Source organism: Rhineura floridana, chromosome 3 (genome assembly GCF_030035675.1).
Source record: "Rhineura floridana isolate rRhiFlo1 chromosome 3, rRhiFlo1.hap2, whole genome shotgun sequence".
NCBI lineage: Eukaryota > Metazoa > Chordata > Lepidosauria > Squamata > Rhineuridae > Rhineura > Rhineura floridana.
The window spans coordinates 125,827,470-125,843,953 of record NC_084482.1 but is presented as its reverse complement, the minus strand read 5'-3'; the positions used below and the strand labels follow the sequence as shown (position 1 = coordinate 125,843,953).

At 41.3% G+C, this 16,484-nt stretch overlaps 1 protein-coding gene across 4 annotated transcripts in view; it reads right to left on the bottom strand.

Annotated features, from left to right (window-relative positions):
* SEMA3F (semaphorin 3F) overlaps window positions 1-16,484 on the bottom strand; it is a 239,519-nt gene that overhangs the window by 219,829 nt on the left and 3,206 nt on the right. For 3 of the 4 annotated variants that reach the window (XM_061617796.1, XM_061617795.1, XM_061617800.1), the window contains one exon: window positions 7,655-7,814. In XM_061617796.1, the coding sequence (XP_061473780.1) occupies window positions 7,655-7,766 (112 nt within the window). In that variant the 5' untranslated portion in view covers window positions 7,767-7,814. Of the gene's footprint in view, window positions 1-7,654; window positions 7,815-15,811; window positions 16,065-16,484 lie in introns of those variants that run through there. The other variant, XM_061617797.1, reaches the window with a different exon arrangement.

Here is a 16,484-nt window from a genome sequence, read left to right as displayed (position 1 = left end):
CTCTATTCTGCTGCTGCCTCCTTCTCCTCCTTTATCCATGTTCTTGCTCTCTGGCTCCTTTCCCCCTCCACTCCATTCTTTACCACCACCATAAATTTTTTTAAATAATTGTTTTCTCCACTCCAGCCCGTCTCACTCTCCACCTCCTCCCTCATCACCTCCTACCCACCCACAGAGCATGAAGGAAGAGTGATGCTGCACAGAAGCCCAGTTTGAGGCACATGATTTTCATCCACAAATCAGAGGAGCAGAAGACTTGCCCTGCTTCCCCCCCCCCCCAAGTAATGCCCAAAGTAATGCTGGAAACATTACAATTACTCCACAAAGGTAATAAAATTACTCCTAGTTCTAATACAATCAAAATGTAAAGGAATTACCCACTCATTCCTCAAAAAGTAATGAATTACAAGTAATTTGTTGCATGTAATGAATTACTTCCAAGCTCTGGTTGATTTAGAAGTACCCTAACAGACATGGAAGTGAACATGCACAAGCATTTCTGCTGCATACCAAGCTTAATAATGCTTATCCGTCCAACACTAATTTCACTGTCCCTGGTCATGCAGGCCACACAGGAATAGTAGTGACATTAAAAGCATCTATTGCTGGACACATAGTGTATGGTTACAGTAGCACAGTAATATCACACAACAGAGAATTGCATTTCCCAAAATGCAGGGTTCATTTGAAGAATAATGATCAGTAAAGAAAAGCGTTGGAAAAATTTTTAGGTTCCCCTCCCTTTTTGTAGTGATACTTGCATAGTTTATATCTCTTTGCCCTTAGTTATGTACACAGACTTGGAAACAATGGCAATATTAATGCTCCCTGATAGGTACAGGCAAGGGAATTAGATCACATTTTCCCCAGCAAGCAGGTAACGACTTCCCACAAATCCAGGTAAGACCAATTCCTCCTATGGAAGAGATCATTTGCTGCAGGCATTCAGTACTCTCCCCCCAATACGTTTTCCCAAGGAAGTATCTCCTCTCTTCACAGAAGTATTGTTCCATTCACATTGTCCTCTCTTGCCGTTGGCTTGACACCTTTAAGAGATGTTTGTAGATTTGCTCTCCAGAATTCCAGCTTATCTAAACTGTGCCATTTTAATAGTAAGGCCAGCCTCATCTCATTTCCTGAAGCTCCCCTCTCCAATTCCATCCATCCCTTTGGTTATCTTCACAATTCAAGTCCTTTCCAAGCTACCTTCAGCTTCACTGCCAAGTCCCATGGTCTATTATTTATCATTTATTATTTCTCTTTTTGTCAAAGCCTCAGATCCCTGGAGTCTGGTGAAAAAAATAACTCATTGACAAAGATAGAGCTTTCCCACCATTATTAATTGTAAAGTAACAACAGGAAACTAAACCCTCTTATAAAAAGGCTCAAAGACACTATTTTTCAAAGTCATTGCTCTGAACCTCTCCCTGCTTTCCTGGTCAGAACCCTAAAAGCAATAATACAGCAACTAGTACACTGGAACAAAGAGAACTATTACAAAAATAGTAACAAAAAAGGTAGAACAAGAGCCCTATTCCAAAAGATTAGAGAAATTAAAGGGAACTGACTTACCGAGATGAAATAAAAGGAAGATGGAAGCAATACACTGAAGAACTATATAAAAGAGATGCAAGGATGACAAATTCATTCACGGAAGAACTGTATGATGACGAACCAGAAATTTTAGAATGTGACGTGAAAGCTGCTCCTAAAATACTTGGAAGAAACGAACCACCAGGAATAGACGGCATACCAATAGAGTTGCTACAAGCTACTGAGACTGAATCTGTTCAAATGTTGACAACAATTTGTCAAGAAATATGAAAAACTAAACAATGGCCCACAGACTGGAAGCATTCAATATATATCCCAACTCCAAAGAAAGGGGATCCCAGGGAATGCAGTAATTATCAAACTATTGCCTTAATATCCCATGCAAGTAAAGTAATGCTCAAGATTCTACAACAAAGGCTCTTACCATATATGGAGCGAGAAATGTCAGATGTTCAAGCTGGATTTAGAAAAGAAAGAGGTACCAGAGATCATATTGCAAGCATACATTGGATAATGGAACGGACCAAGGGATTTCAGAAGAAAATCACCCTGTGCTTTATAGATTACAGCAAAGCCTTTGAATGTGTAGATCATGGAACACTATGGAATGCTTTAAAAGAAATGGAGGTGCCACAGCATCTGATTGTCCTGATGCGCAACCTATACTCTGGACAAGAGGCTACTGTAAGGATAGAATATGGAGAAAATGATTGGTTCCCCATTGGAAAGGGTGAGACAGGGGTGTATTTTATCACCCTATTTGTTTAACCTATATGCAGAAAATATCATACAGAAAGCAGGACTGGACCAAGATGAAGGTGGTGTGCAAACTGGAGGGGAAAATATCAATAATTTAAGATATGCAGACAATACCATACTACTAGCAGAAACCAGTAATGATTTGAAACGAATACTGTTGAAAGTTACGTCAAGAAGACTAAAGCAATTACAACAGAAGATTTATGTAACTTTAAAGTTGACAATGAGGACATTAAACTTGTCAAGGATTATCTTTGTACACTCATTAACCAAAACGGAGAGGAGTGTCAAGAAATTAGAAGAAGGCTAGGACGGGGGGGGGGTAGCTATGAGAGAACTAGAAAAGGTCCTCAAATGCATAGATGTATCACTAAACACTAAAGTCAGGATCATTCAGACCATGGTATTCCTGATTTCTATGTATGGACGTGAAAGTTGGACAGCGAAAAAGGCGGATAAGAGAAAAATCAACTCATTTGAAATGTGGTGTTTGGAGGAGAGATTGTGCATACCATGGCCTGCAAAAAAGACAAATAACTGGGTGTTAGAACAAATTAAACCAGAACTATCACTAGAAGCTAAAATGATTAAACTGAGGTTATCATAATGAGAAGACATTATTCACTAGAAAAGACAATAATGCTGGGAAAAACAGAAGAGAGTAGAAAAAAAGGCCAAATAAGAGATGGATTGATTCCATAAAGGAAGCCACAGACCTGAACTTGCAAGATCTGAACAGGGTGGTTTATAACTGATGCTATTGGAAGTCGCTGATTCATAGGATCACCATAAGTCATAATCGACTTGAAGGCACATAACAACAACTGCTTTTCTGAGACACAGAAATATTTCAATAGACCCAGAGAAGGAACTCAACTGAGTACATACACCCTTGAAACACAAAGGCAGGATGGATTATGTTTCTGTCTACCCCTTGTTCTCTGATGAGACTGTTCATTTTCCAAAGAAAATGCCAGGAGAACAAAGTCCCTGCTCGTAAAAGATGCAGGACTAGAAATCAAAAAGGCGTAGTGCTGGAAGAGAAAGGCTAGACCAGAACTGCATAGCTTGTGACTCAATAAGCCATAAGTACCCAAAGTACTGTGACCTTCCATGTGCTCTACACCCTTCCGTTTTTCTTTTCTTTTTTTGTAGTCCCAGGCAGACAGCAAAAGGAAGAGGTTTATCTAGCCAAAAGTGAGTCCCCACATGTGGACAGTGGCCTGCATTCAGTTTGGTGCTTCACATAAATTGTGCAGGATTAATTTAGACTAATGTTGGAGAATTAAATTCAGATAACTCCAAATGCTGCCATAGCAACCCCTTAATATAAAGGGGTCAGAGTTGGGCTACATTTTCCTTGACAGTTTACTAAGTGTGTTTAAGTTCCATTACAGAATAGAGTGACATAAAAATATTGAGGAGCCATGAGGAGGATCTTATATCTGTATAAGTCTCCAGTATACGCCAAGTTGATATAATTGTGATTTTATACCTGAAGTCCATCGTATCTCAGGCCAGGAGCATGCCAACTTGTCCACATTGCCTCCAAAATAAATCAATATATTTGTTACAGATAAAAAAAGAATTTGGATGAGAATGAGCACATAAGGATGGGGTACCTGTATTTTTCATAGTTCACCCACCCCTGCATGACAAATTGCATCTGCCAACATATTTTCTCCTATGCAACTATAAGGTATAGGAACACAGTGCTTCCTTTGCATTTGGCTACTCTGTGGACAAGAAGGGCAGGGCAAGTCCTTTGCATTCATAATTTATAATTGCAAATTCCTAAACAAGTGATTGCTTAGAGAAATAATAACACTGTTTAAGATCTGAATACCATTTTCAAATGTATGTCTTATCTAGGTTGCAGTACTAACAACCCTGTAAAAATATGTCAGTATAACTATCCCCTCTGTTGTAGAAATGGGTAGTGTAATTAGTCAGTTATTTCTGTGGATTTCTCTGCCAGAGAGAAGTATGAGACATACTTAGAAATCATTTTCATGCATTTCTGTACTTGCAGAGTCAATGTGGCTGCCACACATCCTGCAGATTGGCTGCAGTTACAACACATAGACACCAGAGGATGTTTCCTGTTGAATCTAACAGCAGGCTTGTGTTCACCCCACCACTGTTACCAAACAATCTCCTCCTGCCATTGCCAGTCCCCACTTCTTGTCAGCATATGACTATAACAGAAGCCTACTTATAAAAACATCAAAAATACAAAAACAGTCTCACAGTTGCAGGGTAAGTTTCCAGATATCACCTTACAATATAACTCGCTTCAAGGAATATTCAAAAGATGATGGTTCTCAAAATGTGCACTCCTTTTATACACTAACTTCAGACTTGCTGGTGATGAGCTTCTGTGGCCTTCACCCATTCTGTAGTGAATGCCCAAAGCCAGACACAAATGACATTTTTACAGTAAAATGACAGAGTAATTCAGCAGATTTATTGACAGATCTTAAAAAACAAACTTTTGAAAATTCATTATTAACCAAGTTCCCTGAGCACTACATCATTCATAGGTGTCTCATTCAAATTATTTTCTAAGAACACTTTCCTTGATCTGTAAATCTCTCACCTTTCTTCACTTGCCCAACATAATGTAATTTCATGCTGCAAGAATCAGAAGAGAGTGTAGGAACATCAGAGTATGAAAACGCCTTTATGTCATATCCCTGGCAAACACTGAAATCGCAGCATATAAATACAACAGCCCTGAGATATACACTGGTCTGTCTCCCCTGGTTCTGGAGAAGCTTGATACATTTGAAGGAAATCTGCACCTACAGTGCAGAGTTATTTTGTTCTCAGTAGGTAGGTACATGTTGACACTACCCTGGCCGAAGTCACACTGAAGCCTCTTTCATTTTTAGGTATCGTTGTACTAGTATTTTTTACAGCAGTGTAGTGGAGAATTCAGAAGCGCAGGGTCCCTTCGTGATACTCACAGCCACACCACACCTCCTTTTTTTGCTGCTGGGTTGAGAATGAGATCCTTCTCAATTCTTCTTAATGCCTTCTGCCACAACAACATACATCCTTAGGAGCCAAAAAGTATGAAAGGGAAGAGTTTTAGCTACTGAAAAGAGTCTTCTCAGTGGCTGACTTACCTCCTTTCACTCTGGCTCCAATCAGCAGGAAAGGACAGGGAAGCATGTTAGAAGACTCTTCTCAGTGGCTAACACACCCCTTTCATGCCGATTGGCTCATTGAATGCTGGAGACATAGGGATCCTGCTGGGACCCTGCTCCCCAAAACAGGGTCTAAGACCTCCCGAGACCCTGGATGACTACACTCCTGATTTTTTACAAACACAGTTGCTGCACATGGAACACACTGTATGGAATACAATGTTATATCTCCCTTGTTTATAATGCAATTCCATGGGACATGCCACTTGGAAGTACAATAAAAAGTGGAAGTATCTTAAGTCTTGTGTACTGCCTTGTTTTTCTTTTATTATGCAACTCTGCATCACTGTAATTAGTGGCAACTGTATGGGAGGTAGGTGGTGTCTGAAAGTTTTTTGTTTTTGTTTTACCCAGGTAAACACATGCACACATGAGGAGACAGTCATATGCACATATAATTTGTTGGGCCTTTTCTTCCTCCCTCTTTTTCCAAAAAAATGGGTGCCTGTGAACATGTGCACCTGTACATAACTCTTAAATATTAGACTAGACCTTTCCTGCCTGCTTTTATGGTGTGTGTGTGTGCGGGCGCACATGTGTACACACATGCATACTGATAGCAAGGGGAGCACTTATCTAATGAACATGAAATTAAAACAGAACCTCCAGGTATGGAGACTGGTTTCCAGCTCTCCAAAAGCAAGCAAAGGCAGGCAGCTATTGGAGACTTTCATTGTTCACAAGCACCATTCACGTGTCCTCCACCACCCTGGTTCTCCATTTCCAACAACATGTAATGCTTCCTGTCACTCCCTCTCCTTCTCACATTACTCCCTCTCCCTTTAATGTGTTCTACCTAATTCCCCTTTTCCAGTGCTATCCCAAGCAAAGTGAGTTCTTCAGCCCTGCACCCAGCATCCATTCAACGACAGAGCACTATTTATATCCCCACACAGCCATGAAGCTCACTGGGTGACCTTGGGCCAGTCACTGCCTCTCAGCCTCAGAGGAAGGCAGTGGTAAACCACTTCTGAATACCGCTTACCCTGAAAGCTCTATTCATAGGGTCGCCATAAGTCGGAATTGACTTGAAGGCAGTACAATAAAGCAGGGGTGTGAATTAAGAAATGGCATAAAAACCAATTAATTAATATGACAATTCAGCCATTGAAAGTCAAATGGAAGATAAAACCTTCCACAGATTTACTCCAATCCACCAGAGGTTTAATATGGGGTGGGGGAGGAGGGAGGGAAGAAATTGTGCCAAACTGTTTCTGCAGAATTGAAGCCATTCCCACCAGTAAGAGTAATAGCAGCACAGAGCTGGATCACATGGAAATCCATAGCAAAGAACAATGCAATAAGTTAAAAAGTCATCATAAAAGTAGTTTGAAAAAAACACAGAATAAAAGGAGCAGATGCAATGGTATTACTACAAATTGGCACATGTGTTATGTGCATCATAAACAAGCAAGCAGAAGCAGTACCAGGGCAAAAAGGCTAATGTGATCAGATGCATGGCAGCGAGCCTCCTAATTTTGAGGTCAATTAATCAACTCAGTTCAGTATCCTTCACAGGCAATCATTGCATCACACCAGCTAGTCCTGATGATTTACAGTCATCCCAACACCTGTCTGCTCCTCAGCACGGGGAGGAAGAAGATCCATATGCAGCATTGCAGTCCCTTCTTAGGGAGCTCATGTGAGACTTGCTGCCAACTTTTCAGTACACATAGCAGCTTGGGTTCACTGAGCTGTCAATCTGCTGACTGTACTGCCAGCTATGGTGCTTGACTCTAAAAAAAATCCGAGGAAACCCCACAAGCTGCAAGGCCAGTTATCTCCAGATGGAGAGACACACTGAAGTGCAATGCACTACATGCTTGATTGATGTAGGCTGCTAGCCCAGGGGCTTCTCAGAACCTATTCCAGACAAAAGTGTTGCTCGTTATCATGGCTAGGATCCCAATAAAAATGTGCTACTGAAAATAGCATCTTCGGAAAGATAGGGAGTGGCCACTCTAGTGAACTTGAAATTAAAACAGAACCTCCAGGTCTGGATCTTGGTGCCCCCCAAAGCACAGTCTGGATACAGAAATTTTAACAAGCTATTAATGGCCAGAAATCATAACCCAAGTAAGACTGCAACTATGCTATAATGCTATTTTAACATATATACTGTGCCTTACCTTTGAAAGTGAGCTGCACCCTTGGAGTAGCAAAGAGGTAATCCTTGGAGTAGGATGGCCACCAGCCTACAATTAGTAAGGTGACCCAAAGCAAAAAGCCAACCAGGGGCATGATGGGGAGAGGTGTGAATCCAAAATCCAAGCAGAATTCTTAGGGAATCTAGTAGAGGGAGGAAAGAGAAGACAGAAACATTATTTCCCTAAATAGGTTATGAGACAGGAATTGAACAAATAAAATTCTCTGCTTCAGAGTCTTTCTATTCTTCTGCTCAGCTCTACCCTTAGGAGGAAAAACTTGCAGGCTTAACAATTCACCCGTCTGTCCTTCAGAAGGGTGGTCCATTTCTCCAGTGCACAGTCCTTACCAGTCCTAATTTCAGTTGTGAAATGAAAACTAGGTGAGAGAACACCTTATTTTGGAGTGGGCAAAGTAATTCAAAAAAGGACAGACGGTATTAATTACATTCCTTATTGGTAATGAATTCGGCCCAATCAGAATGGGCATATATAGTGTATTGTGTCTATGAGGTTCAACTCTTTCTTCCATCTTTTGTCGTAACATTACATTCCAGATTTAATGGCAGACAACTATACTTTATCCAGAACAAAAATCCATAGCTGTGATCACGTGATTCTCTATGTGAATGTGTACAGAGCAGAAAAAATAATGTGAATCAGCCCTACCCTATGAGTAATGAGGACTGATCTGTGTGGGCTGCTGGAGGAACATGAGCTTCAGCCTCCTCCTTGTTCTGTAGTCCTATAATATTACAGTGTTATTTCGCCTTACACTTTTCCCAGTATTGAGGGCTCTCTGACCCACATCACACTTTGGAGCATCTTCTACATAATTATTTTGATTACCTTTAGCTCAGCTTTGCTTCTCTCTGGGTTTGTGAGGTTTTCATGTTAGGCGTTTACTTGAGCCTCCAGCCCTGAACCATTCTGAGCCTTCCATAAATATTTCTAGTCCTCAAGGTTGCAGACAAAGAAAGAACAACAGCAACTGTTTGGAACTGAAAACTCCTTTCGCTTTATGCCTACCTCCCCTCTTGGATGAAAGAAAGGAGTGAGGGAGGGGAAAGGTCCAAACGCTCAGCCAGTTAACATGCACGTTTCAAGAAGCATTTGTTACAGTAACTTTCTGTATTTGAATGCATAGAGAACTATATACATAACACAAAGAATAAGTCAAGCATGTTATCTGTATTTATGATTTAAGTAAGATTAATCCAAACTATTGAGGAACTTTTAGGCATGTTTGCATAGACGTATGAAGGTTTGGGGGAAATTTGTGGAAAAAACCTTTCTTTTCCCCCCAAAGCCTTTTTTGTCTCTCCCCCCCCCAGAAAAATTGGGGGAAATTTGGAAAACTGAAAGAAAAGAAAGATTTCCCCCCTAATTTTTCCAGTTTTTCCCCAGGCTACACCTCTATGCTTTTCACTGTGTGTGTCTTTTCACTGACTGAACTCTAACCAGGTCACTGTTTTTACCACTAGAATATCAGGATTTCCCAGCGTAGTTGGAAGAGCCTCCACAAGGAATGAAAACCAGGGCATAGGAGCCTAACTGCAGTTAACAAACTCACATGCTGCTCTCATTTGGTAAAGTAAACAGGGTTTGATTGAGGGGCAGTAATCAAGTTGTCTCCTCTGTGGAATGAAGAGAGTCCTTATAGCCCTATCCTATGGCAGCCAGAGCCAGAAGCCCACTCACTAGAGGCTCCTCCACCCCCACTAGAGTGCCCCTTCCCTACAGAGAGAGAGAGAGAAAGAGGAGGATGGGGCTGCAGCCCTTGCTATGTACTACCTCTTTGCCCTCCCGCTAAGCACAGAAATGCATTGAAGCAGGGGAAAGTAGTACTTGTATGGACCATTCTCCACTTTCTAGTCAGAAGAAATCTGGACTTAATTATTTAAAAGACAAAAAAAAGGCAAAATACATTTTCCTGAAAAGTAAGGTACACACACACATTTGGTGTGTGTACCAGACCAGCTGGGTTTCACTGAGGCTGTGAGCTAGAACAAATTTGACAGACTTGCCTAGATGGAGTGCCAGGGGCCCTGTAAAAATGGCTAGCCAGAATTCAGATGGGATGTATGTGTAATTTACAACATTACCTTTGTTCATCCGAATGTGTAAGTTACACATAGCTTTAGTTTCTCCACTTCAGCAAACACACACACACACCACTTTCTAACACAAAATGCACCTTTGCCCCTCTGTTTCCCTGAAGGAACTGCCATTTATACCACTGGATAATGTCCATACAGTCATTCATGAGATAGCAACTAGACAGCTTTGATTTGTCTGCTTTCTGCACTTCCAGTTGACGGATGCTTACAAAACAGTTACTCCAGGGTAACTGCACATTATTCAGCATACTGAACTATATCAAAATAAGTAAATAGAAAAATTATTTCACAGTTTGTTACACCAGAGTGATAGTAAAAAAGCAATATATAGCCTGCTATACAGAGCCTTGGATTGGCACTCAGAAGAGCCATTTCATCCATAAAACTGCAGGCTTTGGGCAACCTACATTCAAACTTACATTGATGTTAACTTAACTTGATTTGTTAGAATTAAAAAAAAAGGGAGAGAGGCATTTCCATCTAGAAGACTTATTGTGCTGAGGAACTAAATAAATACAGGACAAATTATAGGAGTTTGGAGACAGAAGAGGTGGATAGGGCTAACAAGCAGATTAGAAACAATATTATGAGTGCAAAACCACCAACACAGTATGGTGATAACATCCAGCCCATGCTCCCTTGCTTGTGTAATGCAACCAAAGGGCATCAGTGCATACACATGGGCTAGTACTCAGAATGTGGTTCCAGCCATTTCAACAAATAGCTGCTGGATCTGCCAACTCTTTTGAGTAGCTGCATAGTGTTATCACAAGCAAGAGTTCAAATGCCTAATAGCCACAATGGCTATGTTTTATCTCTTGGTGGAGGCAGTTTGCCTCTGAATACCACTTGCTGATAATCTCAAGAGAGTATTGGAGAGAGTGCATTCAGGCTGTTGGTCTGATCCAGCACAACACTTCATATAGTCTTAAGTTTGGAGCCAGACTGATCTTCTTCCTCTCTGCCTAGACAATAGGTGACATCTTGTTACTTTGTCTAGCAGAGCCTGCTAAGCTTGCAAGATCTCTCAGGAACATAGGAAGCTGCCTTATACCGAGACCATTGGTCCATCTAGCTCAGTATTATCTGAACAGGGTGGCAGCGGCTCTCTCCTAGCCCTACATGGAGAAGCCAGGGAATGAATGCAAAGCAGATGTTCTGCCCCCGAGCTACGACCCTTGGATCCAACATGTGGCATTCAACCACAGCCCTTGGAGTGGTACTGGAAGGCAGGTCACTGCAGTAGGACTTCTTCTTCTTCTTCCCTCTCCTCCTTCTCTAATACCTTGACTTTCTCCAGTTTTTTTCTTGTTCACTTAGAAAGAGCTTCCCCTTCTCTGTCCTTTCCCAGAACATGCTCTAAAATGCTTATGTCTGTATGGATCACAAGGGCTTGAGTCCTGGTTCCCCCACTTCATCAGGAAAATGACGGCAAGAAGCATGCACCAAAAGTACCCTTCTCTTGTTCTGTTTCTGTTGTACTAAGAGTACATATAGATACAGTTATAAATTATGTTAAAATTATTCAGAGTGTGTACATGTGAGCAAGCAAAAACATTTTAGGTATTTAGAGTCCCTTCCTTGCAATCATGGTATCTGAAAACCTCAAACCTAATGTAAAGCATACACATTGTTAGCACTGCAACCAGAGTTTGTCAAGCTGACCAAGAACAATTTGCAATAAAACATACATACACATACCAAAACTAGGGAGAGGAAAACTGGCCAAATTGCTCCCTGTGACAGCACTGCCCTCTCTTCTGCAATTTGAGGAATGTTTGAGGTGGGATGGGGTGAGAGAGGGCAGGGACATAATTGCTATCAACACTGCCCCCTCTGGTTCACTGGTGAGATTCATGGAAGTGGTAGTTAATGACAGAAACAAACTTCAGGGATTTCACAGGAAAATCCTTGGAATCAGTCAAACAAATCCAGTCTGGCTCTAAGGATGTTTAGGGTAATGGATGGTCCCCCAAGAGAATGCAGCTTTCTTCAACCTTGGGCAATACACCACAAATGCAGGAGTTAAAGTTTCCCAGGGGGCAATATATCATAGCAATTTCCTTTGCACTGAGCAAATATTTGTATTATTTGTCTATCTTTCCCCACACATTCACACTTCCCCTTTTGGAGATTCTTCACTCAGCACACACATCAGGCCTTTTTGGAACCAGAATGTCTAAAATCCAAATTACCCTGTGAAATAAAAGCAAAAATTGGCTTCATTTAAATCAAACCCCTGCCGACCTTGGGAAATAGTTCTGGCAAATACCAATATTGCATTTGGATTGTGCTGTGCGTGCCAGTGAGAGTGAGTGAGATGGCAAACAAAGGGAAAGAGCAGAGAAGGGGGGGAAGGAGGGAGGAGGAGAAGAACGTAAGGAAAAGAGGAGGCAAGACATACAACAGAAGAAAAAGAGCAGAAAGGAGACAAAAAAGCTGGGAGATAAAAGCAAAGAGATCAAGAAAATACTGTTATTGAGAAATATCTCCTGGTTCTATAATGTCAGTCTGTCTCCTGATGGAAGTAAACTGAACAGGCGAATATATTACTGTACAGACTTAGAAATGAACTAGTGTGTAATAACTGGAGACGTGGAGTCCTTTTGCATATGAAGCTCAGCCACTTTTCACTCTCTCTAAATAAACAGAGATTAATTTAGTTACTTCGGAGCTGAGATCATAATGGAAGAAAGAAAAGGCTAGGGACCCCTTCTGCTGGCTTCTGGTGCATCTGTTCGGGAAGACAGGGATCTCTGAACAGTTTCAGTTTGAAAATGTCAGTGCATGCATCTGAGCCTCCTGAGAAAGGAGCTTACAGGACAGGAAATGTCTAGAGAAAGGCAGAAAGAGAAAAACATCAAGAATATGAAAGGAATTATTAATAACTCCATTATTTTTAAAAAACATTTTCTTTATATGAACTCCATATCTAATGTGTACATGCACACAACTCAACAATGATGGTAGCAAAAATCTTCATAACTTCTGGCCAAGGCACAGGGTTAATAACTTTACCATACTATTCTGAACTGCAATTCTCTGATCCCCTCTTATCTCTGTGCCTCCCTGGACTATGAGGAAGTATGCAGAATCCTCCTGGAACATTTTATTCCATCTAGCCAATTGTTAGTAGGAGGTTTCCACACTTTTTCACATGGAGCAGTAATCTATGTGCTTCCCCTTTTCGCTCTCACTGTCCCTTACAAAATCCATACGTACTTCTGAGAATTCTAACAGAAGTAGTAGACACAAAAGGGGACCTATTAGGCAACTACCCTTAAATGGGTGATCATAGATCACATGGAGTTATTTTGTACTGAATCAGTCCAACTAGTCCAGTATTCTCTATTCTGAGTGACAGCAGCTCTCAAATTTTTCAGAGAGGTGTCTTTCCTAGCCTTGCTAATTGAGATAATTTTAACTCAGGGATGAGGAACCTGTGGCCTCCCAGATGTTGTCAGATTCCAACTCCCATTAGTCCCAGCCAGCATGATCAATGGTCAGGAATGATGGTGTAACCCCACAACATCTGGAGGGTTGCAGGTTTCCTGTCCCTGTTCTAACTGGAAAACAGGGATTGGACTCACACCTTTGCATACAAAGCATGTCATCTAACACTGAGTTAAAGCTCCTTCCATGAGAACAATTACATCATATGCATAAACACAATAAACTCTGCATTTAAGTTAAATGGCTTCAGGCGATTATGCTTTGATGATGTGGAAATTGCCTAGATTTTCACTATTGTACTTCCCCTCCCACCTTTGCCTGCCTGTGGGAAGAAAAGGTCAAGTGACCTTTACTGTGGCCTGCTTCCCTTTCATGGGAGAGGAGAACATACAACTGCTAATATAAGCCAGTCATATTTACCTATCATTCAGCATATTAAGAAGGGGGGTGCACTGCTAGATTAAGTGGAAGACAAGTGGGGAGTCAAAAAGGGTGCAGATTTCTCTTTCTTGTCTACATTAATCATACTTTTCTCACCACACAATGTTAAATTATTCTTAGGTGCAAAAGGACATGGTAAAAACAGTCCACCAGTTTAAAGTCAGACACACATTCCTACCTGTTTGCATATATATGTAGTACTTTCTTACATTGCCAAACCCATAGCAGGTAAAGTAGCAGTAATGTGTTTTATAGACTTATGGCAGCTAGGTCAATTAGATACCACATGTTTAAAAAGAGACCACAATGATGTAGGGGTAGCAATTAAAAAGCGTTAAAATACTTGTTTAGATGCTTGGCTCTATACAAATTAATATCTTATGAACCAATCTATTGATATTATAGTATATAGAAAAGTATACTTGCTTGCTGTGACTGTATTGCTCTGCAAAAAGACCTCACACTCATGTTGCAGTGCAGGACAAATTAATATCTCATGCTGTGTGATTACAACATATTACATTAATTATATTCTGGTGGTTCTTCACCTCTCAAAGTGACTGGTCAGCAATATATTTTTGGCTGATATGAAAATTTGACAATACACTGTGAGCTCTACATCTATGTCCCTCAAAACAGGTGTAATTAGATACAGCAAGACGTCCTGTTAAAACCAATTTTATATGCCAATAGTGCCAACACTTTAGGGAGGGAGGAATCCAAAACAGCCCAATGAAGACTGAACATACTCAGTGGGCACAAAATGTTGCCTAGTTGTTTGGAGGGGAGATGGAAAACTCAGGGGGTAGAATGGAGCATCCTGGAACATGACAAGGCTGGCTGCCTGCCTGAACAGGAACACTCCACACTACAATATTTTGTTGCAGGTCCCACTTATTATTGGTATAGTCCAGTATCTTTTCTCTGACATAAATTAAATGATTTCAAGATGTATGCACAACAAACAAGAGCATTATAGGATGGCCTATTTCTCCTAATGGTTATGTTTACAGACATGCTGAGAAGGAAAGTGCACTCCATGACCATCTTGGCTAGTAGCCATTGGTGGTCCTTTGTGCCTTCCATCTCTTTCCTTGGAGAACAAATTACTGAAATGGCTGGCCCTCAAAATGTTGTCAATAAGTTCCACAGGTGAACTGCACAATGTACAGATAAGTACTTCCTTTAAGTTTACATTTTGACATGTGACACTGAAATAACTACTTGAACATTTCTTCCCTTATTTTTGCCAGATGTGAATGTTGTTAACATAGAATCTACTGTGGGAGAGAAATTGACAGTATAGTCTAACCGATGCAGGATTTACATTTGCATTATAATAGACCAATTTAAGAGCATACCAATTTAAGCCTCCCAAGTGAAAATACCCTGAATGTTGTTTGTGCAAGACAGAACGCATAAGAGAACTAATTTTTATTCAATTGTGTGTTCTCGCTGTTGTAGATTTTGAATTGCAGACCTGAGGAAATGCAAAACGTACACACAAAACAGCCCCTGCCCTCCACTTAAGTCTTATTTGTCTTCCACCCAAACCACAGTGGGAGAAGGGAGGCTGCTCAAGACAAGAGTAGCTCTAGAAAGCAGATGCCTGCATGCTTACTCAAGCCTCTTCATGTGCTTTCATCAGAGCTGCAATGTTTAATTAATTTGCTGGATTATTTGATTTTTTTAAAAAAAAATAACTTTTGAATAAAAATGTACTCTCATTTATCATGCAGCAGACTTCTATAGATTGTTTTTATGCCAAATATCATTTTTAAAAAGGGAGTTTCCCTTCTCACACACAGGAGAAGATGCCTCTTCTGAGATGCTGCCTTAGGATATATGCATTAGTTAACAAAGAAAACAAGCTTTTTTGGCTTCAGGTTTATTGTTTTCCACTCCTCCAAGTTTCATCAATCGACTAAGAATCCTGATTAAATAATCCTTTCATTATGTGATAGCCCCACTTTTCACACATGAAGGTTGTAGCAGTTCTTGCTCTAGTAGGCTTTGAAAAGTAGGATATAAAACCTGTATTGCCCAGAATGCTCATTCGCAGTACAAATGCCCCACATCTACCATATAAACCACTATCGCATACCCAGCCGAGAGGCTTCAGACTCACTCGCAAGGTATGAAAATAACTCCGTGTTGGCCTGGTGAGGTCGCGGAAGCTTGAGGCCGCTAGAAGGACCAAGCGGCTGTGTGAAAGAAGTCATTGGTCCAATTAGAGCAAAGTGTGGAATGTGACTAAGAATTCATAACCCGCCAGTTATGCCTCACTTGGGCACATTAAAGCCAACGAAAAGTCAGCCTGACGCAGAAATGGACCCGGGGCTGAGGGAAGGAGAGCCTCCTCTGCAGCCCAGCAGCAACCCTTAGTCTTCCCACAGCATTTAACCTCAGGAGTTGGCGACAGCGGCTCTAGGCTCAGGGCCACGCCCACCGCCCTCCTAGCGGAGCTTCTGGAGTACAGTACCAGAAAAAAATCAAGCGGGGAGAAGGGGAGAGAGAATAAAGGCGGGACAGGGAGCAGAGCGCGCGCGTGAGCTTTCACCTCTGTTGGTGCTGGGACTAGATCTAGGCTCGTAGGCCGCTGGCACAGCAAACCAGCTGAACTCTCTCTCTCTCTCTCTCTCTCTCTCTCTCTGCAGCCAAGGAAAAAGTCTCATTCCTGAAGTTTATGCCCTCCTAACCTCCAGCCCTGTGGTGTGCTACCACATATAAGACTTTAACCGCATGTTCACACGTGAGGCTTAAATAGGTCTGCAAAGTGCACAGCGTCAGCATAAGATCTC